Source organism: Copadichromis virginalis, linkage group LG3, assembly GCF_057382275.1.
Source record: "Copadichromis virginalis isolate Kocher_CV1m ecotype Utaka linkage group LG3, C_Virginalis_male_GT1.1, whole genome shotgun sequence".
In the NCBI taxonomy this organism is placed as follows: Eukaryota; Metazoa; Chordata; class Actinopteri; order Cichliformes; family Cichlidae; genus Copadichromis; species Copadichromis virginalis.
The window spans coordinates 32402179-32429291 of NC_140620.1; the positions used below are offsets into that span (position 1 = coordinate 32402179).

Sequence of the window (27113 nt, forward strand, 5' to 3'; positions counted from 1 at the left end):
AACCATTTTAACTGTGTTCACTTTTCCCCACAATGTCAAATTTAGTTTACTCCATTTACCCAAGTTTTTATTGATCTTGTTTAATAATTTTCCCATACTGTTAGCCACAATATCCTCAATATTGGGGTTCAATTCAATTCCAAGATATTTCATTCCCTTGTCCACCCACTTAAAGTTAAAGCCCGATATTAAGTTATGACTGCAAGCCTGGGAAACTGGCATCGCCTCTGATTTATGCCAGTTAATTTTGTACCCTGAAAACATTGAGTATGTATTAATCACCTCTAATAGTTTTGTGATAGAATTAGTTGGGTCTTGGTTTAATTTCAGCACATCATCTGCATACAGGAATAATTTGTGTTCTCTGCCTCCCCCAAATACACCTTTAATCTCTGCATTTTCTCTGATTTGAATAGCTAATGGCTCTAAAAATATTATAAATAGCAATGGGCTTAAATTGCATCCTTGACGTGTTGATCTGGAAATACTAAAAAAAAGAAGAAAGTACCCCATTTGTAAATACAGCTGCTTCTGGACCAGAGTACATGGTTCTAATCCATCTGCAAAAGTTGTCACCTATTCCAAACTTTTCCAGGGCTGTGAACAGAAAGTTCCACTCCACCCTATCAAAAGTTTTCTGTGCATCTAAAGATATAGCCAATACAGGATTTGTGTTATTTCTATTCAGCCACATGTGCCGTGAAACTTAAGTGATGTTGTTCAGTTGATGCCTTGATGTACCTCCTGACTACTTTGTCTTTGTAAAAGGAGCAATTTTTGCTCCTCTAACTGTAAACCAACTTTACTCTGATTGGCTACTCATCAAAAACGCAAGGTTTGAGCAGCTGTAAATGTTTAAAAGTTTCAAATTCATATTTAATAGTCTTCAGGGCTCCAAACGTGCCTTCATGTGGGTTCCAGGTACTCCATAAAGATGATATCATTTGTGTTTCTTCTCATATGTGTCTGCGTTCCTTCTCTCTACTCAGGAGGTTATAACCTGGCTAACACAGCTCGGTGTTGGACCTACCTGACAGCAGAAGTGCTGGGAAAGACTCTCTCCTCTGAAATACCTGACCATGAGGTACACGGACACACACACTCACACACATCCTCCCTTTCCCTGCCTGTTACAGCCACACATTTACATATTCCCACATGAGGACAAATGTGCCCCTTCATTGTACCATCACACGCACACACATGCATGGAAACGCAAACACACCCTCTTGTGTCCTCTGTCTGCTGAGTCACTCCATCTAATCAAAGATGGCTGCCCGATCTCAATAAAGGGGTTTGTGTACAGGTGAGCGGGACAGGTAGCAGTGCTGACAATTCCTCTCTGTCTGCTGCGATGAACACAGACTCCTCTCACTCTCATCTTTTATGCGTCGTCTGGGTGAACGTTATTAGAGGAGTTATAGAAGTCGGACTGGAAGGACTTAAACCGCAGCTTTACCTGTCCAGTTAGTTCAAAAGGGTGGACGTCAGCGAGGATTCTTAAAATAGCGAGAACACATATGCTGTTGATTTAATTTAGCGAGGAAGGAACTGTGTATTTTATTTGTTGACTTGTTTGTGAAACACGGGACATGTGACCAGTTGCTTTTCGGTAAATCAAACAGAGCCATCCTCTCTCCAAATAGAAATCGGCGCGCCCATCTGTCTGTCCCGCTCCTATGCTCTCACACGCACAAAGAGCCTCTTTCTCCAGCAGCTGATTTTTTGGACCTTGTCTTGGTCAGATGTAATGAATAGCTGTGAGCGCCTCAGTGTGTGCGTGCGTGCGTGTGCACGCGTGTGTGCGTCCTGGTCGAGAAGAAGGTACCTCTTGTTTCTCCTCGTCGGGCGTCCAATGGCCCCAAATGGCCTTTGACCTCATTAAGGAGCACTCACTGAAAACAAAGCAACTATCAGTGCGGCCAGCTGCCACAGTTGATAAAGATGAGGTGACACACACACACACACACACGGTTTTCCACCTGAAACAGTTAAAATTTTATTGTGTTTATGTCTTGGTTTTTTCTGATTTATGAAGCAACCTATTTTCAAGGTAAACTGCAACCTCTGCTAAACTTCACATATATGTGTGTATGCATGTATGTATGTGAATGCATATGTGTGTGTGTTTGAAGCTCACTCTGTGTGCGATAAGAGGGGCATTTATCCACGATGACCAAGCAGAGCTGTTCCAGTTCCAGTGACACGGGGAACAAAAACTACCTTTGTGCCCGTTTGTGTGAGTGCGTCTTACTCCTCCTGCTCCGCTGTAGACAAAACCCCATGAATACACACATTCATTACTGTCAGATAATGCACTGGCCTGTTTTATAACGCTTCTCATGTGCTTCATTGTATGATAAATGGACACCAGTGTGGAGGAAACTCAAACAGGCAAACTGGCAAAAGTGGCTCAAAGTCGAAGGAAAATGCAAAAACTACAAATTCAAACACTCTGTTTGTTTTATCTGCAGAAATCTCACTAAAACCAGTCCGAACATATTTGTTGCTTTTAAATATTTATATGGAAAGGTTTATTTTCAGTGCCCGAGAGGATTCGCGGTGCTCTGTTCTTGCAGCACACAAGCTTCAAATGAAATAATTAAAAATAGCAGTCTAAAGAACACAAACATCAGTCAGAGTTGGCCAGTCACGTCAACAATAAGTGCTGTAATACTCGCTGATTACTAGACAAAATATTACACTACAGATAACGCACACAATGCCTCTGCTTGTGTCACACTCATTATATTTCAGTATCTAATGCAAACACGCCAGGATTCCAGCCACCGGGTGGAAAGTTGTTAACCTTCGCTGCTGACTCGTATTGTCTGCCAGTGCTGAGCTGATCCCGATTGACCCCCCCTCTCCCCCCCATTGTGCGATAGCGGCGGCTCCTATCTGCGTGTGAATCGAAGGAGCCGTTGGGCGTGCTAAGTATAGCCGCACGGGTCAAAGGTTAGTTGGTGTCTCTCATTTGACAGGAACAGTTTGTCTTTATAACGAACTTTATTTTGAGGGTGGAAACAATTGTTCTTATGGTTACAGGAACTTTTTATTTGTCACATGTGATGTTCACATGGTTTTGCTTTGCCTGTTAGCCTAGATTTATTATCTTTAATTTAAGGCGGGGTGGAGTATCATCTTATCTAAACATGTGTTATGTCATGAAGAAGGGCAAAAACCACAGTAGGGTCTTTAATACTTCTCTGAATCCCCTTAAAGTAACTTCTGTCACTGGCACGTACACCACGTTTTTAAAACCATATGAACTTAAACATCTCAGACCTGAAGGCCACTCTCCATTTTTAGTTAATAATAAAATACCTTTTTTCAAGTGGTCACATCCACTCCAATGGAAGTGGTTTAATGGAAACTCTCATCTCTCGTCATCTCATCTCTCAAGTGTTTCAGTTAAATCTTTTTCAATTAAATTCAACAACAGTCACCACAAGACACTCCACAAATAGTGTTGGGGAACCTTAAAAACCTGGGTCAGCTATAAGAGTCCAAAAGGGTGTTCGACGATCCAACGATCACAAGTAATACATAGACATAAGTGTTGGTCAACACCTGTTAATATTTGAATTCGGGTATTTTCAGTCCCCTTGCCATAGCTGTATGAAATCAAGCACCTAGCCTTCACAGACTTATGTGAGAGAATGAGTCGTTCCCGAGAGCGTGGTACCGTTGCAACAAGTCAAATTTTCTGCCTCTTAGAAGTGGTTCCTTAACATCCTCTGGCATTAACATCTGCACTCAAACTCTGTGCTGGGAGCTTCATGGCATGGTTTTATTTGGCCGAGCAGCTGCTGTGGGGGTAGGTGGTCCAATATTGTGATCCATGTAGATTGCAGGGCAACAGCAGGTGAACCAGCATCCAGATCTGTACCCGGACCTATGATTAGATTTTAATGGACCTTTCTATTTCACTTTGCACAACTTTTCTTTTATTTATGGTTATTTCAATTGATGCATTTGTTTTTTGTCTTTTTAGCACTGACCAATAACTCATCCCGCATTGATCTGTCAATCAAATTATTTATTCAGAGTGCGGATGAAAACGGAGGAAGTCCAAAGAAGTAAATCAGGAAAAAAATAATTACAAAAATCAAACCTTATTTTACTTGTAATGAGTAAAAGAACATTTTATTAATATTTTATAATAATAAAATATAATACTGTTGAATTGTACTTTAGTACTTCAACTTCCAGTTGTTGACTGCATACAGACACTGATCCGACTGTTAGGCCTCTTCAAAATGCATTGCATTGAATTATAATGAATGTATAACTTCATGACATTTTGGATCTTTGTTTGATCTTTAAATTTTAATGGAGTACCTTTGTGTTAGAAGGTATCAGTTTAAGTCAAAGGACTAAGAACTATGCACATTCATTTTAGAGTAATCAATGAATAGTTCTGAGTAAAATAGTCTTTTTTGTGTGTGTGCTTAAAATGCTGCACATAAACCAATATTTATGGTTGTTTTTAACCCTTGGGTATATTCACATATCATAGAGGAGTGTACTGCTCCAGTGCTGCTATTGATTTGAGACTAGTTTTGGTGACGGTGACAACAACATGAAGTTGCACAGATTTGGATCAGATCGTTCTCTAAAAACTCAGTGTGTACCATTCAAGGACAGAAACAGAGAAGAGACCCCCCACCCTGCCACCACCACCTTTATTTCTGTTCTTAGTAACTTCCAAACTGCTGAGTCAGTGGGCAAACACGTATGCCATGTCCTCGCAAGGTTGTTGATGTGAATCCAGCTCATATCCTTTGTCACACGCTGTACCTTCACGTCTCCGTTGCTCATCTCTTTTTCCTGTCTCTGCCATGCTCCCATTAAGCTCATAGTGTAACAACAACTGGGCTTGGCTGGATCAGCACCCAGTGTGGGAGGGTGCACTGCCTTACACTGCCTTACTGCGACTGTGGCTCAGGGGGTTGGGAAGCGTATCTGTAACCGGAAGGTCGCCGGTTCGATCCCCGGGCTCTCTGTCCTGGTCGTTGTGTCCTTGGGCCAGACACTTTACCCTACTTGCCTACTGGTGTTGGCCAGAGGGGCCGATGGCGCGATATGGCAGCCTGGCTTCTGTCAGTCTGCCCCAGGGCAGCTGTGGCTACAACTGTAGCTTGCCTCCACCAGTGTGTGAATGTGAGAGTGAATGAATAGTGGCATTGTAAAGCGCTTTGGGTGCCTTGAAAAGCGCTATATAAATCCAATCCATTATTATTACATCGGTATTTTGAAGCAAAACCTTGACTTTTAACTCGTTCAATATTTCTGTGTAGAAAAATGTCATCATTGTGCTGAAGGAAGTTGAAAACTGGCCAAAGAATTATTGTATGTTTTTAGAAGGCTAAACCAGATCTGCAGTCCAAAAGCAAGGCCTTTTCTCTCTCCCTCTCTCTCTTTTGACCCTACTGGTCAAATAAGCATATTTATATTATTTAAAGGATATTTTATTTGTCTGGGCAGCAAGCTGCTAAACTGAGACCAACTGGAAAGGGTTTTTTTTTTTCTTCAAGTTCATTTTGCTCCTTCTAAGCAACATGCTCCTTAAGAGCTACAGAAGTCTGGAAACAAGTTATCCCGTCATCTCTGTGCAGATAATGGTAACACGTGGGTATTAAATTACTAGCAGAGAATACAAACGGATAAAAGTCAGCCAGATTTTTTTTTCCTTTGGATTGCCCAACAACCCGCTTCGATCAGATTCTTCTCTGGTGAGAGGAACAGAAGTAGATACAAACGTGTGTCCGTCTCAAAGCCGCACAGGAAGGGAGGACATCTCTGGTTCCAGATTGGCAGCGGGGAAGCGTCCCGCCTCTTTACTTCCTACTTCCCCTTTTCCTGTCTGCAGCCACTTCCTGTCCTGCCCCTCGGTGCCGTCAGGGATGTGCTGGCTCCCAGATTCACAGGCTCAATCACAGGAAATATCACCAAGCAATAGCGTGTGTGGGCACAGGGATATGTATCTGTTTACAAAGACTGACTGAAGAAGCTCATTATTACAATATTATGATTGATTAAGTTCAAAATGCTGCAGCTGGAGATCCTGCGACACATTATTGGTGAGCAATGAACTGAAAGACTGTTTCCTTTCTGTCTACCCTTTATGGAGCCACGGCTCTGTTGTAGTTGAGTGATTGTCTTCATCTCATGTTCATACAGTAAATGACTCCATCCCAGAAGATGGCATCACCACTGATCCTGTCTGTGTAGGTTCTCAGTCATCCAGGTCATAGTAGTCTAAGGAGCTTGCATCAAAAGCAACTTGACTTGATGTCTCACATGTTAATAGCGGGTCAAGTACCCGGGACTCTCCACCTTTTGGTTTTTCATCTGAAGAAGGCTCTTGGATAAGAGGTGAAACATCTTTAAAAAAAACTTGAAGTCCCTTCACCTTTATTTCAAGCTGCTTGGACTACAATTGATCCTGAATACTTTATGTTCCTCTCAGGTGAGATGTTTTATAGGCCAGAAGACATCAGTTTTGAATTTTGGAGGCTTTCAGTTCTTTTGGGTTCATTATAGGAGATCGTAAAACCACATCACTGTACATTACAGCATTATTGTAAAAGCTTATCCTACCATGAATTCATCAGTCTGGTAAAAGCTTTGTGAATTCTCTTTTTTTCTTATCATAGGGTTTGTTTTTATTCTAGGCCCCTAATGGCATTTTAAAGTTTTGCAGTGAATCTTGGGTAATGGTCCATTCACACCAAACATGACGTGAACTTTAGCCGTGATTTCTAAGAATGCCACCCATAGTAAAAGCAGAAATATGGTTTTATTTTTAATCCTAGAATCTATCAAATCCATCCAATATTTTCATCAGCTTCTTATCAGCAAACCTTTTCTCTACACTAAGTGTACAGCAGGCCACCAAATGACAACAGCGGTGGTTGCAAAAAGACTTCTGGTCCTGTAGAAGTCTAAAGGAAAACTGCTTCTTTCACTTTCGCTTTGCTGATGAGCTTATCGGCTCAGCTGCTCACATTGTTTTCTAAATCATAATCATATCTTTTTTTCTTTCAAATATTATCCTTAATATGTTAATTTACCAGTGAACATGCAGTTTTATAGTCAGATCAACTTTTCCTCATCCCATCCAGTTTTTGCAGCCAAGGTGGCAACAATAAAAATCCTAATCTTAAGGCTTCAGAAACCAATGGGTAAAGTCTACCTTTTGTACTGATGCAGCCACACAGAATATTTGCTCCAAACAGACAGTATGATCAATAAAAAGTACAGGAAATCTCTAGTAACTATGATTTCACTCACTTTTCTCCAAGCACTCTCCTTTTATTCCTGTCTCTATAAAAGTGAAGTTGAAGCACACACGTCCAGCTGTGCTCCAATGGCATTGATAAGCTCGCCTTTAATTTCCAATCATCTGTGGCATCTGGAGGATCTGAGCATTTTCACAACAAACTATGAAGGGAATTTGCATCAGTTCATCAGAGTTTTACGGAGTCACCAGTTCATCTGCTGAGGTTTTGCAGATACGTGGCAACTAATCCTGCAAAGTTAAACAGGTGGTGGGGTACAGAAAGATATTTTACAAAAAAAATGTTACTTGCCTACTGTTATACACAATTCTCTCAAAACATATCTTAAGTTTTAAAGTGCTTTTTTGGTAGCACTTTTTATTATAGCTCGGTCAAAATGACCACATTATTGCATTATTTTTCTTCCTTATTACACTATTATTGCGGAGCTCTATTTCCATGTTATTACCCCCAGTTTTGGGGCCCTTATTATGCTATTACATAAGTTTCAGGGTAATATTACTCAGCTATAACCACTGTTGCTACATTATGTTACTTAAATATTACATAATTATTACTTTTGTAATTGCATAGTAATAACTTTGAAATCACCAAATTATTACCCTGTTCCCCTACTATTACCTATTTATTACCAAGCTGTAGAAAGTTCTACCGTTTTCCCCCCCGCTGTTATTGAAGCAAACAATATTTGTTTTCTAAGAAGCAGCAGATGAAGATTTTATAAATGTGAATGCATTTTATATAACTCATAATATTCATAGAATACACAATTAACATTAGAACATTTAGGAAGCTCTGTCACTGATATACAGTAACAGTATAGGTATGATAGGCAACAATTGTGTTACCAGATATTAGTGTATAGAAGTGTATAACAGTATAATATATGTATCACACAGCAACACACGGTAATCCACTGGTGTTTTTCTGCAGTGTATTAGTTTCACTGTTTTACATTTGATGTGTGATACACTGAAACTATACCAGGGGTTCATAGTATAAAAGCCCTTCAAAGTATAAAATAATCCTTTATTCTTGCCACAATGGAGCAATTACACTGTTACAGCAGCAGTTCAAGAATAGAAGTGTTTTTTTTTTCTTTCTTTCTTTTTTGAAGTCCAAATGGTATTTGCGGGGCAGGTTTCCTTAAAAGGAAAACTATCATATGAACCAAGGAAAAAAACATGGACTGATGAAAAGTGGGAAGGGTGAGAGAGAGTCCAGATGCAGAGCGAGGGAGAGGAGTACGTGCGCAATGTGACCGTGATTGGGGCATTGCACTGTTTTTTGGGGTTTTTTGTTGTTGTTTTTTTCCTTGTTGAAAACATTTATTAGATAGCAGCTTGATATGAGTCAGACTCCATTTGTTTTCGGAGATGTTTTCCTCCCTGCTGCGCTGCTCAGTGTCCTTCATAGCTGGAGATCCTGCTGATCGCTGTAAAAACAAACAACCCTCCCTCACTCTCTCTCACTCACTCTCTTTCACTCTCACACACACACATGCGCACACGTGCACACACATACACACATAGCCTGGTGCGTACTGTCACACACTCCAGCTTTCTCACAGGGCATGTACTCGTTGCACAAACACAAATATGAACTGATGTTTTCTCGTGCTTTCGTCAAACAGCGCTGTAAACAGCGTTTCTTTGGGTTTTGTTTTTGGGTTTTTTGCAGCCAGTTTGTTGTTTGCATGTTCAGATGTAGGAACCGTCACCTTGATGTGAACTGGTCACACGTATGAGCCATAACAGAGTTTATTATAATGCTCTGATTGGGGGCAGGGGTTAGTGAAGGTCCTCTTATTTACTCAGAGCGGCACAGATTTACAGATTAGTAATTTATAGACAGTGTAAAGATAAACACACGCACATATGGAGGATATTTTGTTGATTGGTGCGTTTCCTTGTTGGCAGGAAAATATGGATGATGGCATGTTTAGTTTTGCCAGTTGCAAATTAATTTAATTGTAACGTCGCTGAGGTAATGTACGTATAAAAAAATAATTAATTTAAAAAAGAAGTTTATGATTATTAAAGCTGTTTAGCTGTTCAGGCCGATGGAGTCCCCAGGAGTCCTGAGCACCTTTTAAAGGAGGAGGGATGAAATCAATTAGACCAGCTTTTACTTTTAAAAGATACTTTAGAAGATGTTGCAATGTTTTAAAATTTACTTAATCTTTGCAGAGTTATATGCTAATATTAATGAAATTTATTACTGGGAATGGCTGAGGCTCAGAAGGTAAAGCTAGGTCATCTACTGCTTCTGTCTGCTTGGCAAAGTATGCTCGGGCACGATACTGGAACCCAAGTTTCTTTCCATGTCTTTATTGGCGAGTATGAATGTTAGATAGAAAGCACTTGGATTGATTTGTGTTCCCATTCATGTTCCTGCACTCAAAAGGTGAAAAAATCTACGATTGGAGGTTCGAAATGGTGGTGGAGTGAATTGTTTCGCCAGTGTTGAGTGATACACATTACAGCGTTGTTATATTTACATCTACCCATCCATCTGTCATAGGGAGAGTGAATTGGGGTTTCTGGTTTGGCAGCTTTGTCTTGGCAAAATATGAGTTGACTGGTCAACTTAGGGCTGAAGCTGCAACTGCTAACAGCACATGGCTGCTGTGGCCGGCAATCTTTTGCGTTTTGTGTGATGTTCATTGTTGATGAATTTTAAAGGTGCATACCTGATTGGTATGCACCTTTAAAAAAAAAAAAAAAAAAGCCAGTGTAGCTTTGGTCCTTTCCTGATATATCTCTGTAAGGTGGGAGTTGAAGCTGGTGAACGTTTTCAGTGTGCATGGAACAGGTATTAAACCTCAACTTTAGATGCCGATTTGGATCATTTTCTTCAATATTCCAAATATGTCGCGGTTTTGCTTCCCAGTGCTCCTTTATTTTGGGACATCCAGCATTGATAAGGACCCAAATAAAAAGCTAAAATATGGAGACGCCAGAAGAAAGACTTCCCTTTATGTGTTTGCCTGTTGTCATGTTTTCATTGTACATGTTGTCACTTTGATTTGCACCAAAGCAGCTGAAATGGACTCAAACTAGTTTCTGATTCCTAACTGGTGCACTGATTATCATGTGGTACAGCCCTAGCACGGTCTCCCCCTGAAATTGACCTTGTGTGTGTGTGTGTCTTGCCATATCTCCTGCCTTAGATGCTACCTTTTTTGTACAGCTGACTCCCATCAGCAATTAAGAATGCTTAAGGCCAGAGAAAGGTGAGCTCTAGTGCCAGAGAGCCATGTTGGGTTGCAGCTAATGAGCTGTTGTGACCTGGCCCATTGTGTTACACTTGGTCGTAAAACAAGTGTTTCCTTTTTTTGAGCAGTGTTACATAGTTACAGCTCCAAATATTATTAACAGACTAATCCATAGACACAAGCTGTTAAATTTAGTGCACTTTAAAAGAACAGAGCTTTGTTGCAGGAGCTGAAAATGAAACTAAACGAGGATTAAGCATTTTAACTTAATGAATAGTTCTAAAACCTTACATTATTTGTTTTTTGGGGGGGGGGGGGTGTTATAAAGACATTCTGATGAGAACACACAGTGTTCCCTTCACAGTACAAACAGGCTCAGTGAGTGATGGACAGAAGTTTCCATGTATAGGACCATGGTAAATAGGCAGAGACCTTTCCCTATTTATCTCCCTGGGCGTCTCTGCCGGAGACACTGGAGCCAGTCACCGGGTATTTTCTGTCTCCTGACCTTGGCCAGGTGACGTAGCTGTGCCTCTATCTGTTGTCATGTGGCGTTTTCTCTTACAAACACACACACAAAAACAGCACAGAATTGCTGGCTATCATTTTATTTGCCTCTACTATGAAGACAATGTTGAAGAAGTGTGTCAGGATGGGCTTCACTTTCCTCACTTCCCCTCTTTCTCTTCTCTCTATGGTCATCCAAGCCAAACAAGCAGTCAGTGGGAGTCTGTGTGTGTGTGTGTTTTGCTGGACAGCAGGAGACAGAGCACTGGGTTCATGGGAATACAGTGTGTGTGTGTGTGTGTGTGTGTGTGTGTGTGTGTGTGTGTGTGTGTGTGTGTGTGTGTGTCTCACGTTGGGCTCTGTTTAGGCCGGAGGTAAGACACAGAAACTCATCTGAAGTAATTGGAAACAGACACACACACACTAAAACAGGGCCTTACCTCTGTGTGCATGAACTGCCACAAGCAAATATACGTGGATAATCACACAAAACACACATATAGGGACACATTAATAAATCTAGCACATATACACAGGAGTGCATTCTCTCTATCTGACTCACACAGGACCATTAATCAAAGACAGAGTAGCCTTTGTCTTCATATAAACAAAAGTATACTCCTACTGCACATTGGCTCAGTTCGTGTATGTGTGTTTTGTTTGTTGCCAGCAGACTTTGTGAAGTCTTGTCTACTAATGTACATCTAAGCCACTAAAGAGGCTCCATTCAAAACAAGACTTCTAAGTGACTGCAACATCAACGCAGGAATCATTAGGGGATGCTAACTGAACGCCAACTCGAGGGGGCCAAGCTGACATTTTTTTTTTTTCGGGGGGGTAATTTAAGCCAAAGGAGCAAATGTGACAGTAGAAAGTTTGATAATGAAGGTTTAGGAAGTCCAAAACAAACAAAAGAAGAAGCCAGATATTCACTGACTGCAGTCTGCTTATAAAGTTTTCTACTTTTTCTCATTGTATGTAAATGTAAACTGAATCCTTCTAAAGCTGTAACCATGGGACTGCGAAATGAAGTTGAGTTTTAGGTTTAGTCGTTGTTTTAGTGTGGTCTTTGTTTATCCGTCCATCTAAAACTCATTCAAGGCTCTAGGGCAGTAGTAGGCATCAACACCTCCTTCTCCCCAGCAACCTTGTCCTGCTCTACTAAAGATTTTTAATTATTATAATATGGACGGTAGTGGTCAGAAGTAGGGCTGGGTATCGTCACTGATTTCTAGAATCGATTTGATTCCGATTCACAAGGACCCGAATCAATTCAATCCACGATTCAATTCGATTTGATTCGATTTAAATCTGGGAAATTTTGCCTCAGACAGTCAGAAATATTATAATTCAGATCAGTACATTTACATATTTTGTATCTATAAAAAGGAAGCTGATACTCGCAAGACTTTATGTGAACATCATTTTGCACAACTCTGTTGCTTGTGAAGCTCGCACACAAGAATTTCACTCACATGTGCTGTACCAATGTACCTGCACATGTGATGTGACAATAAAAGTGATTTGATTTGATTTGACATCACAGCAGATGCCTTTGTGTCAAAGTAGCTGAAGATAAAACACAGAAAAACATGAAGGTGGTTTTCCTGCCCTGGAATTTTATAAAAATGTTCTGCAGTACATCAAAAACGAAAGAAAACCATTAATCAACATATGAACATTACCTCTGAAGTTACAGCAGTTTTATTAGAGACACGGTTAAGCGTTTTGCATTTTGCATCATTTTAAAAAGTTTACATTTGTTCAGTATTGAACAGCAGAAATGAGGTTTTCTTTTCGGAAGTAAGTAAAAGGGGAAAAAACAGCGGCCGACAGCCTGTAAACAATGGTAGACTTGTGCGTAACAAGCAAGCGAATAATGCAGAAAACAGATTTTCAGACGGGAAACTGTTCTTGAAGTACAGAGAGAGAGAGAGAGACAGAGACAGCGAGCTGTGCATGAAGTGTGATTTTATCGTGGTGGAAACAAAATAGCAAAAGTAAAAGTGAATTCATGATGATGTTTTTGTGAAGTGTAGTTTGACTCTTCTTTTGCTGCTGGTTCAGTCAATTTTGTTTGGAGAGAGATTCAATTCAATTCAATTTTATTTATATAGCGCCAAATCACAACAAAAGTCGCCTCAAGGCGCTTCATAGATACAGAGAAAAACCCAACAATCATATGACCCCCTATGAGCAAGCACTTTGGCGACAGTGGGAAGGAAAAACTCCCTTCCCACTGTCAAACTAACAACTTTAGAATCACCGCAAAAAGGGCGTAAACACAAAGCACGGACCCGCCGAAACATCAGAATCAGCGAGCTGTCGGCTTTCAGCCCCGACCGTGTCCATGCCTTTGGATGAGAAAGGCGACATCTCACTGATTCTGATCCGTCGGCGGGTCCGCGCTTTGTGTTTACATCTTTGTGCAGAATCTGTGTACCTGCTCTCATTTACTGTTATAGCTGTTTGGTGGTTGTTGAAATTTGGTGAGGTTTAACCTGAGATTCTGGCGTTTCGGGCAAAATAAATTAATATTAAAAATTAATCGATTCAGGATTTTAATGAATCGATATCACGTTATCCAAGCCAGAATAAATCGATTATCAAAACCCACCCCTAGTCAGAAGTGAGGTTTAGCAAGTTCAGAATGGACATTTCAAACTCTTAAAAAGTCAAAACTGAACTTTGAAGATTTCTAAGGGGACCAGCTTTGTTGCATTTCAGGAAACGTTCCTATTTCCACACTGATAAAACTAAGACAATTTCATTTTATTGTCCTTTTAATCTAGTCTATTTTGTCTTTTTTCAGATATGTATCTGTAAAACTGCAGAAACTCATTAAATCAAATCATTAAATGGTCTCACAGGCAGATTGGTGAGCCACGCTGAACCTAGCATCCCTGCACCGAAGACTATTACAGTTGTTGGTTGGTTTGATTTTACTTGAGTACTCGGACGCTTTTGCAGAGCGCCTGAGCCTTTGCCCATCCAAGCTGTCAGGATAGACGCGTTACACCCCGGACAGGCTGAGCAGCAAACCTTTGTGCGTCAGTTCAACGCCGAAGTGCCAAAAGCTGCAGTACTTGAGTCCTTGAACAGGATCACTCAACCCTGTTTTTCTTTTCTTTTACGTGATTATCTGACAAATTGAGGCTCTATGATACTACAAGGTTTTTGACTGTTGATCAAACAAATCTAAGCCCCAATTCACTGTTTCCTGATATCTTATTAACTTAATAATCTTTTCTTACCATTTTAACCCCCATCTTCACTTAATCTCCGTCGTTTTGCTACATGTCCCACTCCTCTGCATTAGACCTCAGCTTGGCTCGCTCAGCGTGTTTCTGCTGAGTCCTCAGAGTCCAAGGCTTTCACAACAGTCACTGCAAACGGACTGACGCACTTGTGGTCAGACCTGGCCTCAGAGTTTGCTTGGCTCTCATGGCACTGAGTCATGGCCCCAAACTGACGTGCTCTGGTTTTAACTTCTGGTTGAACCCACTCTCTGGGTTTCCACCTGTTTCTTTTTTTCAATTGGCTGACACCCGGTTCTGCCTGAAATGCCAGGAGCCTTTGGTATTTGCTGAAATACTCTGAGTTGTTTTTTTTGTTTTTTTTTATTCAAGTTGGCAAAGCCCAGGCTGTCTTAGCAGAGGCTTGACTGATTTGTGGTTCCTCTTCTGTGTTATGCATTACATTTTCCTTCTGTACAGGCTTCAGAATCTCGTATATTTTTTTGTTTGTGTTGATCCAGCTCCCAGACAACACAGGAGGGAAAAAAGAATCCGAGAATATAAACAACATGTGTCTATCTGAAAAATGTGTTTCTTTGCTTGAGGGATCAGTCTGTTAATCAGTGCACTGCTTTGGTCCAGATGGAAATATCTCAACAAATACTGGACGGATTACCATGAAATTTTGCACAGTGTCTAAAGAATTGAATCCTACTGGCTTTTGGTGCTCAATGGGCAATTGGATGGAGTGTCATGAAATAAGTGCCGTATAGACCTTTTAACTAACATCATTAAAAATATCCCCAGACTCATTGGCCCTTCTTCATGGGGAAGTACTAATCTTTGAGCTTCCTCTTTCATATGCAGTGATGGATGGAACCACGTTATGCTTCCTTGCTCTTTGACCACAGTGAACACTTTCCTGATGACTTCATGGCCGAAATTCCAAATTTCAGATCAAACTAGAGTATTAAATACCATATTGTTCGGACCATAAGGCACCGTATTATAAGGCGCATTAAGCAAAACAAAACAGTCAGATAAGTCAAACTTTACTCAACTCATTCTCCTTGCTTCCTCCACTTCCGTACCATTGATTCATTAATGTTGAATTCTCTCGCCGCTGCTCTGTTCCCATGTTGTTGCAGTATATTAATGACTAACTGCTGTTTAGTTTTCTCTCTTCATTTATGTTGGGAATGATAGCAGAGCTGTATGTTTTAATTGTTTCAGAAATCTCTCAGTAAGAACATGATATATCATGTTTAGGTGGAAACTAGCGAGCTAACTTCCTGCTAACTTCTAACTCCGTTGAATTTTATACATTCTGTTTTCATGAATGCCTGGATGTTAAACTTAATTTTTACACCCGATAAAGCAGCAACGCTGATCATTTTATTAAAGATGAAAGAATTTAGACAGTTTTTAACTCTCAGTGATGCTGCAGTGTTCGTTTGACTTTGGGACCTGAAGCCAACGGAGTTTTGGACCCAGATTATTCCACAAGGCTCCTGATTATGGTAGCTGTAAGGCTCCGACAATCCACCAAGCGGTGCGGCTCGGTAGCTTACCAAAGTGGTGCTAAAACATTTTCCACAGATTTTTGAGCGCCGTGTACCAAATCAGTTCGAGGTCAGTAAGCACAACTAGAATTCATACATAAGGCGCAGCGGATTATAAGACGCACTGTTAAGGATTTTAAGTGTGCCTTATAATGTGGAAAATACAGTGCATGTTTTACTTATTATGGTCATTCTAAGAGTCACGTAGGAGGATTCTCCAAGATATTGGCTAATGACTTGTCAATCACAAGTTTCTTTTGTTTTTTGTTGGTTTTTTTGGCCAGTAAGCTTCACAGTCAGGTCCACCCCTCACTTGCCTCATCCAGTTTCAAGACCTCTAGGTGGTGACACAGACCTTCACTCAAGACTTGATAATGGGTCTTTGCTAACTTGTAACAGCTGCAGTCAGACAGAAACCCAGAGCAATAATAATTTTGCAAAACTTAAATACTATTTAGGCTTTGCGCTTTTCTATTAAGAAACTAGAAGCCTTTCAAATGAACTTTCCTGCATTTTGGTCTCCTGGTACAGGATTTGTAAATTCCTGAAAATGTAGCATGTGAGCGTTAGAAGTGAATTTGCCCCTGCCCCCAACACTAAACTGCTGAGTTAATCTCTAAGCTGTTGGAGGAAATTTGTGGAAGCAAGTTATGCAAGCTCCTCATAAGTGTCCAGCCGTGGCCTGAGTTTCAAACCCAGAACTGTGTGGCTGGCTTTACAGGAACAAAGCCAGAAAGAATGGAAAGAGATATCTTGATATGGTTGAGAAAAACAGAAATGATGGTCAAAAACTGGAAGGAAGTGTGTCCTTTTTTAACCACTGTTTTGAATTGATTTCACTGTTATGTTTAAAAAAAAGATCCCTGAAAGCCTGTGTAAATATTCGTCACCAGTCAGTTCAGTTCTTCAAAGTCCAAACAGACCCCGAAACTTTCCAGGAAAGCAGCTGCATTCTCCAAAAAAAGAGGAAAAAAACAAAGACAAAGAAGACAGAGTGTATTTTGGCACTCTGCTGCAGTGACTCTGGGCAAATGTGATGAACACATGACTGTGAATAAGAAAAATGAAGTATTATTTCAAAATCGGAAAATGCAAAACCTTACGATGTGATCTGTGTGTGTATGTGTGTGTGTTTAGTTTTTTACAGAATACGGACCAGACTACTCGCTGGAGATCAGTCCGAGCTGTAGACCAGACCGCAACGACACCAAACACCTGGACCAGGTCATCAGCACCATCAAAGGTGTGCATGTCATGTGTATGTGTTTGGGTTGGATGCACAGGTGTGCCTGTTTGTGAGGGTGTGGAGCATAAACAGGTGTGTGTTTGTGTTGCACTGAACCCTGGCTCATCTGAGGCCCTTTGGTCTCTCCACGGCTCTTTTAAAGTGCAGTTTCATGTGTCTGCTCTTGTTTCTATACGTCTCTGTGTGGGATGAAAGTATGTCATCTTCTCTCTTTGTGTCCTCTCTGTGGCTTTTTAACGTCCTTTTGTATGTGTGTGTGAATATGCACAATATGTCTATGACCCCTGCTCGAGTCTGGCTCTTGATACATGTGGTATTTTTTTTCCTTTTTCTGCATCTTCCTCTCTATATGTGCCTTTATGTTTGTATGTTCGTGTTCCCGTGTGTGCGTGCAGCCTTGTGGTTAAGCCTGAAGTCGGGTCTTTGGTCTCAGTGCTGACAGCCCACAGCTCTCAGGAGAAATCGTCCAGCAGGGTGAAATTTAGGCGAAAAGTTGAGCGAAGGGAGAATTATTGTAAGGAGGTGAGGTCAGGAAATGACACGTCGGCAACCATGTCAGACGTTTCGCCGCACACAGCCACACATCCGAAAAGGAAAACAAAATCTGAGTTTGATCATTCGGTGTCTCCGGGGTATAAAAGTGTGAACCGTAGAGTGACAGGAAATCCTCCTTTCCTTCCTTTTCCTCAGTGAAATCTTATATTTTAAACAGCGGTTATCCATTCTGGTAAGTTATGGTGAGGTGAGTTACCGACCAAATAAAAGGCACTCACAATATTGTGGGAATAGTAAAATCCTACCAAGATCAGGTCACGTCACAGTGATCCATGTCGGAAAGTATAAAACAGACTAATAATTATCATAGTTTCAGTGTGATGGAAATGGATTTATAGTAGGACACACCACAAAAAGTAAAAGCTTTGAAAGTCATTGTCTGCACTCTTCTTCAGTATTACCAGCGTTTGCTCACAGTTATCTTTACAATAGAAAAGAGAAAGAAGATATTTATTTCATTAGCAAAAAACGTCTGTCCACACGGCATTCGTTCATTCAGTCAGCATCAGGTGGCAATGTTTAAATGCTTAAACTGCAATTCCTGTAGGCATTGATCCTCATTGACTCCAGTGTTAAGATCCCCTGCGTTAGAGGAGAAATAAGCATGCTTACAGCCTGTTGTGGTCTCTATAGTTGTTTGGTGGATTTTTATACCAGTTTGTTTTCGGACTGACATAAGGGAATGTACAATAAGGTGGAAAAACTCAAGGTACAAATATGTTTGTCCTTGGAAAAAAAAAGACCAAACCAAAGAGACCAAGGCTCAGTCATAAAGGGCTGATGAGGTTTTATCGTCGCCCCGCAGGGCGGGCAGGTGGCATGGACACCCAAGTTTGCAAATGTGAGAACTTGAGGATTAAGTAATATGGGATTTTTAAATTCATGCAATAGGTGCAGCTATTAAAAATCTCTGACAATTTAATTTCAGAGACCTCGGCCTGAAGGTCAACTTCAGAGGTCAAGTTTTCTGAAAGTCTTGTGAAGAAAGAAGGAAGTCACCTAGGAATACCACACCTGCATCTACCAGAAGGCAGGAGTATTACTGGCAGCCGCCAGTATTTTTTTACCATGATCCTCTACCCATCTGTGGCTCTGAGAAACTCTTTTTATACCCTATCATGTTACCGACCTCTTGCCAATTAATCTAATTAGTCTCATCCTAATCTCATTTTAAGTGGAGGTTCTGTGATGTAAATCAGTGAAAGTGAAAAATAGCAGGCAGCTAGCAACCAAGTCGTTTCCCATTTGTCATTCACTGCAGCTAAGCCCCCAAAAATTGTAATTCTTTCAGAATTCAGTGGAGTGAGTTACATAAAATCCACCCACCTGTGCAGTTTTATAATGGGTAAATTGGCTATAGAGACCGCAACAGTTTTTTTTATTGTTTTTTTTTTCCACCATGTTTGTTTATTTCAGCTCTAAGGCTGAACTTTTTAACATAGAAGTCTACAGGGAAGACGGTGAAGACGCTTCTCAGATGAGAGGTGAAACGTCTTAAACCAACTTAAAGAAGTCCAGACGCTTTTCTTTGCACGCTCCTTTGACTACGATGACCTGGATTACTGAGAACCTTCACAGACATACAGGGAATATGTCTTCTTCTTTTAAGTCTAGAGGAACAGCTCTTTTTTATATTAATGCATTGGCTTCGTTTTCAGTCCTACTTGGTTTCTACCTGTTAATGCTCTCGGCAATCATCTGCCCAGTTAAGTCCAAACTCAAATCCACTCGCTGGAAAGGAAGTTTGTTTATGGAAATCTGCGGATCAGTGTGAATGGAAATCCAGAACAGAGAGAAAATTGTGCGTTCTCAAATTTTTACCCTCAGTCGACTGGACATGGTATCAATTAGTATCTAAACCTTCATACATTTAAACAAGTCATCTGACTGTAGCAAATGACAAAAAGCCTTCTGGACGTGGAATAGGTTTATCCAAACAGCATTAAATCCTCAGCTTTGAAAAACTTCAGGTCACATCAAATCAGGGGAGGCGAGGGGGGATCGGGAGTCTGTTTGCCGAAATCCAGTTGGTCTGTTGGCTCGCATTAAATCATCACAACTGGAGGGGCTGAAAGTATCGCTCTTTTCCAGTCATACGGCTTTTATTAGAGCCAACAGAGGGAACCGGTGAGTGGACGGATGGAGGGAATAAAAGGGAGAATAAATGAATGCAGACGAGCCAAAGATGAGAGAAGCAAGTGAAGTTTATGTTTGGCTCCTGCATCCCATGTGCCTCCTCTGTGTTTGATCAGATCCCTCATTCACCGTTAGCTCCCGCTGAGGACAGAAAATGAAACGGTTAACTCTGTCAAGTTTATACTTTCGGCTGAATTCTGACGTTTCTACTTCTTAAATTTATTTTAAAAACTTCTGCATACATTTTGCAGTTGAGCTAATTATGTTTCATTTTTTATAAATCCAGAGAATTTCCTATCCCTTTTTCCCTCCTTTCTCTGATCTCTCTCCTGGTTTCAAATTGTCAAATCTGTTTTATGTCGCTTTTTTTGTTTTCTTTTTTTCTCCTCCTCCTCTGTCTGTCGCTTCTGCTCTCTGTCACATTTATTGTTACCACACAGCACCATAATCCCAGTGGGCAGTCTGCGTGTTACAATTTTAAACACTGGATGTTGTCTGTTTCCCAAAAAGAAAGCCCAGCGTGTTTGCTAACTTAACTTATGCACACACACGAGCGCTGAATAAAGGATAGCCTACAACACACACACACCTCAAAGCAAACATGTCTGCATGACATCATCGGGCTGGATAAGTGTTTCTTGGGTTTGGAACAAACTGCTGCTTATAAACATCGGTTTCTCTGAGAAACTGGGCAGAGTGGGAGTGTACGTATGTTTGTGTGCCCACATCTGCTCTTTCAGCTCGCACGAATGGATACAAATTTTAAAGTGGTAATCTCCAAAAGCCACCGTCGCTCCGTTTTTCACTCGCCATGTGTCAGCTTCTGATCCCATATGTTAAACCATGACTGTACGTATGCATCGTGGCCAGTTTGAGCCCACAGAACACTGTCATGTTGGCAGGTATTTACAGAGATGCGAGGCGTACATATGGCTCATTTCATGAAAAATAAGACAGTGTGTCTCATCTGCAAAATCTCTCCTTCACATTATGAATGTTTTTACAAGGGGGATGCTGTTTTCAGCATGATATCCCAGCTGGTGGTTGTTAGCACTGTTGCCTCACAGCAGGAAGGTCCCGAGTCTGACTTCACCATCTGTGTGGCGTTTGCATGTTCTCCCTGTGTTTGTGCTTGTTCTCACCGGGTACTCCGGGTTCCTCCTACAGTTAGGTTAACTGGTCACTGTGAATTGCCCATAAGTATGAATGGTTGTCTGTCTTTCTGTGTTAGCTCGGCCCAGGATGTACCCCACCTCTCGGCCTATGTTAGCTGGAGTAGCCCCCCTGCTACTCTGATAAGGACAAGCAAAGAGAATGGATGGATAGAGGGGTGAATCCCAGCAGTCATAGGCCCAGATGTGGGTACACCCTAAAATAGCTCGCCAGTCTATTCTAACACTAATATAGAGAGACAGAACCATTCACACCTACGCCCAGCTTAAACTCACCAATTAGTTTAACAATAATGTCTTTGGACTCTGGGAGGAAGCTGGAGTAGCTGGCACAGGAAGAACCATCTTTTTTTTAAATTATTATTATTATTTTGGGGGGTTTCTGACATGATGTCATGCGTACAATCTCAGTAGTTGTCCATCTTGAAACTTCAGCATGATGTGAAACAGGTATTCCCCAACATGTTGACACACTTTCCTGGAGGTTTCCAGCTCTCATTGGGTGAAACCGATTACAAAAAAGTTGTTGCAGCAAAAATCATCCTAGCAGTTGCTTTGGTTACCAGCAGGTTGCCACGGTTGCCTGTAGTTTCTCATGTCTCACATGTTTCACATGTCTGGAAAACCTTTGTACTATTGTCACCCTTCACTTACTGGTGTTGTCACATCAGAGGATTTGTAGCAACACAACCTAATTCATACCAGCACATATTCCCCAAATCAGCATGAGGGGTCAAGCTAGGTCAGGTTTTTAGCAAAAACTAAAATACTATTTGAGCTTTTTGTCCAGAAGCAGTTCTAAATAATGATTTTTACACTTTTAGCTCCACTGAGTCCTGTTCAGTGAGAACTATCCCACAAATGTCTCCTAATTTTCGGCCAAGTCTTGGGGTCGAGGGGGCAGCAGACTAAGCAGAGATGGCCTGACCTGCCTCTCCCTCATCCAGCTCCTCCGGCTCTTGTGGCCAATAAATAGAGTCCAGGTTTAAGGCGCTACGACGTTGGTGTCATTTTTCAGACCCAGACTGTCATGAAAGTAAAGTATCTCCATGCCACTTAATGAAAACTTGCAAAAACTAAAAATGTGAGATGTCAGCGTTTCTTACCGTCTTTGCAACCCAGTCCGTTTGCGTGCGTACATGTGCTGCAGTAGAAGCAACAATTGAAAACATTCAGATGTTACTCAGCTTTTCCTGTGGCTTCCCTCCCGTCACGCACTCGGAGGCTTTATTAATTAAAATGTGATTTTTATGAGGTGAGTGTCCAAGGCTGCGGCAGCTGTCAGGCTGTTTGTGCATTCACGGTTCTGGGTTTACAAGGCCAGTAGTGTGATTTCCCCAGAGAGTGCTTGTTTGTGTGTAAACTGCCAGCCTCCCCGTGTAACAGTGCCTTATCTGCACACTTCTGCAGGGAAATATTGCAGCACCTTTACATTTTGATTACGATTACGCCTTCAGTCGTTAATTCTCCACTCTGTTGACGCAAAATAAGATGCATGCGTTGCGGGAAAGAGAGATTGTACGAACACGCCTGTAAAATACACACAAACATGCACAGTATAGATGCTTCCACGGACGCTGTGATATGGAGTAAACATCAGAGCCCACGGTGGACTCTGGTAACTTTACCAGATTTAAATATCTACATCTGGAAAAGAGGGACAGGCACTTTTATCAAGTCTAAACCAGCCAAACAGCGGAGCCAGAATAAAGGAAGAGGGCACATTAATTACAGTCCGAATCTAATCAATATTTCTAACCACAGATGTCCTGTTGTTGAAAGTCCGCTTGTGCCTGCTGTTCCTCTTTTTGATGGACTTTTCCTGTTTTTAGCACACATCATGATTTTTGAGTTTCCCCTCGTCACAGCAGGAGGAGAGGAAAAAAACTGCATTGTGAGCAACAATTTCCCGTAAAATAAGTCAGCAGCTTCTCAATCGGGGTCTTATTTTTTGTTTTTTAAAGTCGAGATAGTAGCAACATGACTCACATGTAGCCACACCTCCTTTTGTACCTGTAATTTCCTTTAAATGCCACCTGGCTTTAGTTAGATAAAGGGAAAGTTCCTTAAAATAAAAACATGCGACAGAGACACTTTCCTGTGTGAGGGCAACAAACACCTAAAATTAGACCAACTGTGCTGACTTCATCAGATTTAGGTGCGTGTGATCTGCTCCGTGCTCCGTCCGCCCTGTAGTCTCGCCACGATTGCCAATAATCAATACCATTGCCGCCAAGGCAGAGACGGGAGGAAGAGGAGGAGGTTAAGGTGCTCCAGTGAGGTTAGTGCTGTCCAGCCTCCATAATGCAAACTGTGTGGCCCCAGGACACACACACACACACACACACACAGCAAGCAGAGCCTCGTTCACACACAACAATGAATTATTTAGCCACAGTAGTTATTAACAGGATTGGACAGGCATCAGCTGAACACCTCACACATTATTAAAGTGTAATACAGTTCCACACCAGCAAATAGATCAGACTTTCTTATTTAATCGGATTATACAGTTCCAACCCTATCCAGAGCAATGTAGTATAACGCTTTTCATTAGCGGGGGTGCAGATTTTGTCAGTTTCTTTCACAGAGGAATTAAAGGGGCGAAGGAAAAAAACACGTCAATGACCAAAGTGAGCTGACTGATGGCCAACGTGCTTTTTGAATGTCTTTGAATTTAACTGAAAAGCAATCCATATCTAAGCTTACATGCTTCTATGTAACATTCAGTCGGATGAACACATCGAGGGTGGCTTGGGGTTCACATCCCACAAAGGGGCACGTACTCAACTCTGCTGCTCAACCCATAAATGCATTTTCCTTACAAATGTGGTACCATTTAAAGTGACAAAGGGTTGCTACAACCAGGATATAATCCACCAAATGCAAATTTCCTTGCTTTTTGTGCTAAGTATGCATTAGTATGTGTTGCTTTTCCTTGTGGAGTCTGGCCAGCATCAGCACCGCTGGCACAAACAGTCCTCCTCCTTTGCATCCACACGCCTGTGAAAGATGTGGTTGCACATCACTGTGGCTGAGTAGTGATGGGTTGGATTACTCTCACGGCCAGTCGTTGTCTACAGATTTGTGCCCCCATCATTCATGTCTGCGTGTCGTAAAATAGCGAGGCGAAGAATAAAACGGAGAGGACGCAGCCCCACTAAGTGGCGGGTGGCGTCGCAACGTCTTAGAGCCCACAGGTGAAAATGGGTGTTTAAATGTTTAGTCAACTGGTCATTAAATGTGTTTTATGTAATATAAGCATATACAAAATGAGGAAATGGATAATTGGCCCCTTTTATTGCTGAGAAAGGGGAAATAAAAACATTAGGCTTAAACACTGGCAATGCCACGGTAACCAAGTCGCTCTGTTATTGTGGGGTTATGTTAGAAACTGCTGGATGACCACATTGTGGCTCTGGGAATGTTTTTTTTAGGCCAGATGACCCCGTGTTTGTGTTTTCTTTCTCGAATCGGTGACCTCATCGGAGTAAATCAGGAGGCTGATTTTCATCCCAGCCTCCGTTGGTGTAAGCACGTCCAAAAGCCTCATAAGCGGGATACTTTTTAATCTGTTGACATTGTAGCGTTTATTTAAACCACCAGTGGAGTCTCAGCATCCAGACGGGGATGGGGAAAAAATAAAACCCCAAAAACAAATTTAAAAAAAAGTCCACGCCAAATGTTGTAAACGGCTCATTTTTTCCAAACTGTTGTTGTCACTGCAGGGAGAGAACATGACAGGCCCACAGTGACAGCTCCACAATGGCCAACAAACAGGACATCCTCCCTCAGTGCGTCAGGGCAATTACTCATCTGCAATCCATGCGTACATGCGTGTGTGTATGCGTGTGTGTGTGTGCGCGTGCAGCGTGTTTGTTTTGCCTCCGACGGGCCGTTTAACATGACAAAGGACAAACAAGGCGGCACTATTTGCAAAGTAAACCGTCGACTAGACTTCATAATGCAGCCATTGTGTCAAAACACTTGCTTTGTCTGCGTGTGAAACCAATCTGTGCCCTCATGCAAATGAGCTCCAAGTGTTGCTTACCGTTGTCATTTCCATATCGATTCCCCTTTTTGCTTTTGTTTCCATGGGAGTGACAGGATTTACCTCAGCCAGATGTTATTTAGCATTTTTATTGGCACGAGTGTGTGCTTGTGTGTCTGTCCTCCAGACTGCCTCCATCTTTGGTGTCTAATATGTGTGTTTAGCCTTACTTAATTTGATAAAGTTGACCCCCACCCCTTTTTTTTGTGTTTTTCTTTGTAGTTGTCTCATTTTTCTCTCGCTCTCTTTCTTTTTTCTTCTTACAGGGAATTTAAAGAATGTGGTTTAGGACTCAGGAGCCTCAACCTCCTCCACCCCCCCCCCCCCCCCCCCCCCCACACACACACACACACACACACAGGAGAACACACACCATGTTTCCAAACCAGGTCGACACTCTGCGACTTTAATGAAGACAATATGGAGCGGACCCCTTCGGCCCCGAGGCACGGAGCAAACGAGGGAGGGGGGAAGAGAAGGAGTTTTGGAAAACATTAGCTGAGTGTTTCCAGGGGAAAACAGTTTTAATAAGGGTTGGGGATGGGGAGGGATGGATGTGGTTGGTGTGCCAGTGTTCGCTGTTTTTAATTCTTTGTTTTTTGGAAACGGTTCACGTGTTTGCGTGAATGAGAGAGTTTATGGTATGTTCAGTGCGGTTATGTAAAGCTGGGTTACAGCTGAGCGTTCTGGTATCCAGAGGAGGGGGGGAGTGCATCGGTCAGACGTATTAAACCAAATGGAAAAAGCAGATTTTTCAGGAGTACGGTTTCACGGTCACCCCGCTCCTGCTGCGATTTCTACCCCTCGACGACCGATAAGCGTTAAAGCAGACGAGCGGCCGTGTTTCCCCAAAAGCACCGTTAAAACCTCGTTCTCGGTCCGAGAGGCCTGAAAAGTATTTGAGATGTCTGGAGAGAGAAAAAAAAAGCTGGAAAATAGCCGGTTGCACATTGTAGCCACATTGTTTGGAGCCCTGGGCAAAGTCAAACATCTGGACGGCGTTTGGAATTTTACATGGAAAATATGCAGAGAAAGTTAAAAAGGGTTAGTCTTTGGACAGGCAACAACAAAGATTACATGACCCTTAAGGAGAATTTAGATAGACACAGCAAACCCTGAACTGGTTTGATCTACTCAGAAACTGGGTTCCACAGTAGGACTGAAGAAGAAACTGTATTGAATGATCCTTTGTAGTTATGCTGGTACCAACTGAAATGCATCCCAGACTAACAAAGGTTTGGAGTGAGATTCCGGTCAAGTTTGTTGTTGTCTTTCTGTTGATCAAATGTTCATTTAATTCAAGCATCGCCCGTTTTAAACTGTTTTTATTGTTGCTGTCTTTTTCACATTAAACATTTTAAAGAATTGGCGTCTTTTGTGAAAATGGTTTCATACTGGCAGCCACATCTAATAAGTTCAACCCTTTGTGGCATGATAACTCCGCTTAAAAAATGTGTTAGAAACAAGTTGACAGATGGTAAATGGTCTGTATTTGTATAGTGACAGAACTAAATAGAAGCGGAAATGACCACTAGGAATCATTGTGATCATCGGAGACCAGTTGGCAACCTGATAAAAAAGGACCCAAAAGCCTAAATCAAGCTCCTGTTGATTTAACACTTTTAAAATCAAAATTGTGTTTAAAATGTGTGCCTTTTGTCCAACTAACAAAACACCTGAAATACCTTCATCTACCTGTCTTACCTGGATTAAGTGATATGAGAGCTTCCTCCTGCGACATGATGGAAAATTGGTTTTCTCCAACTGGTTGGCAAGTGGTTGCTAGCTGGTTGCTGTACCAAAAACCTCTTTTATTTGGTCGCTATCATATTGCTGCGGTCACGCCGAGATTGCAGTGAAGAAAAAAACTGTTTCTGCACAGAGCAATTGAATAAAGAGACCTAAAACAACTAGACTTGAACTAGACTAATATTTATTTCTGCTGTAAAGTTTTTAACATGGACATCTGTGGAGATTGCCTCCCTTTTGGAGCCAGCCTTTAGTGGCCATTAGGGGAACTGCAGAATTTGGATTTGGCTTCATTTTTAAGCTTCAGAGATTAACACCTAACTGATCCAAATACTCGACCCACTCGCTGACGTTTAGGAGTCCACATATCTTAGG

At 41.6% G+C, this 27113-nt stretch overlaps 1 protein-coding gene across 1 annotated transcript in view; it reads left to right on the forward strand.

Moving 5' to 3' along the window:
• hdac8 (histone deacetylase 8) overlaps positions 1-26354 on the forward strand; it is a 38617-nt gene extending 12263 nt beyond the window's left edge. Inside the window, exons 9-11 of the mRNA XM_085450710.1 lie at positions 990-1084; positions 16967-17072; positions 25256-26354. Coding sequence (XP_085306836.1) covers positions 990-1084; positions 16967-17072; positions 25256-25278 — 224 coding nt within the window. The 3' untranslated portion in view covers positions 25279-26354. The remainder of the gene's footprint in view (positions 1-989; positions 1085-16966; positions 17073-25255) is intronic.
• Positions 26355-27113: the final 759 nt, after the last annotated feature.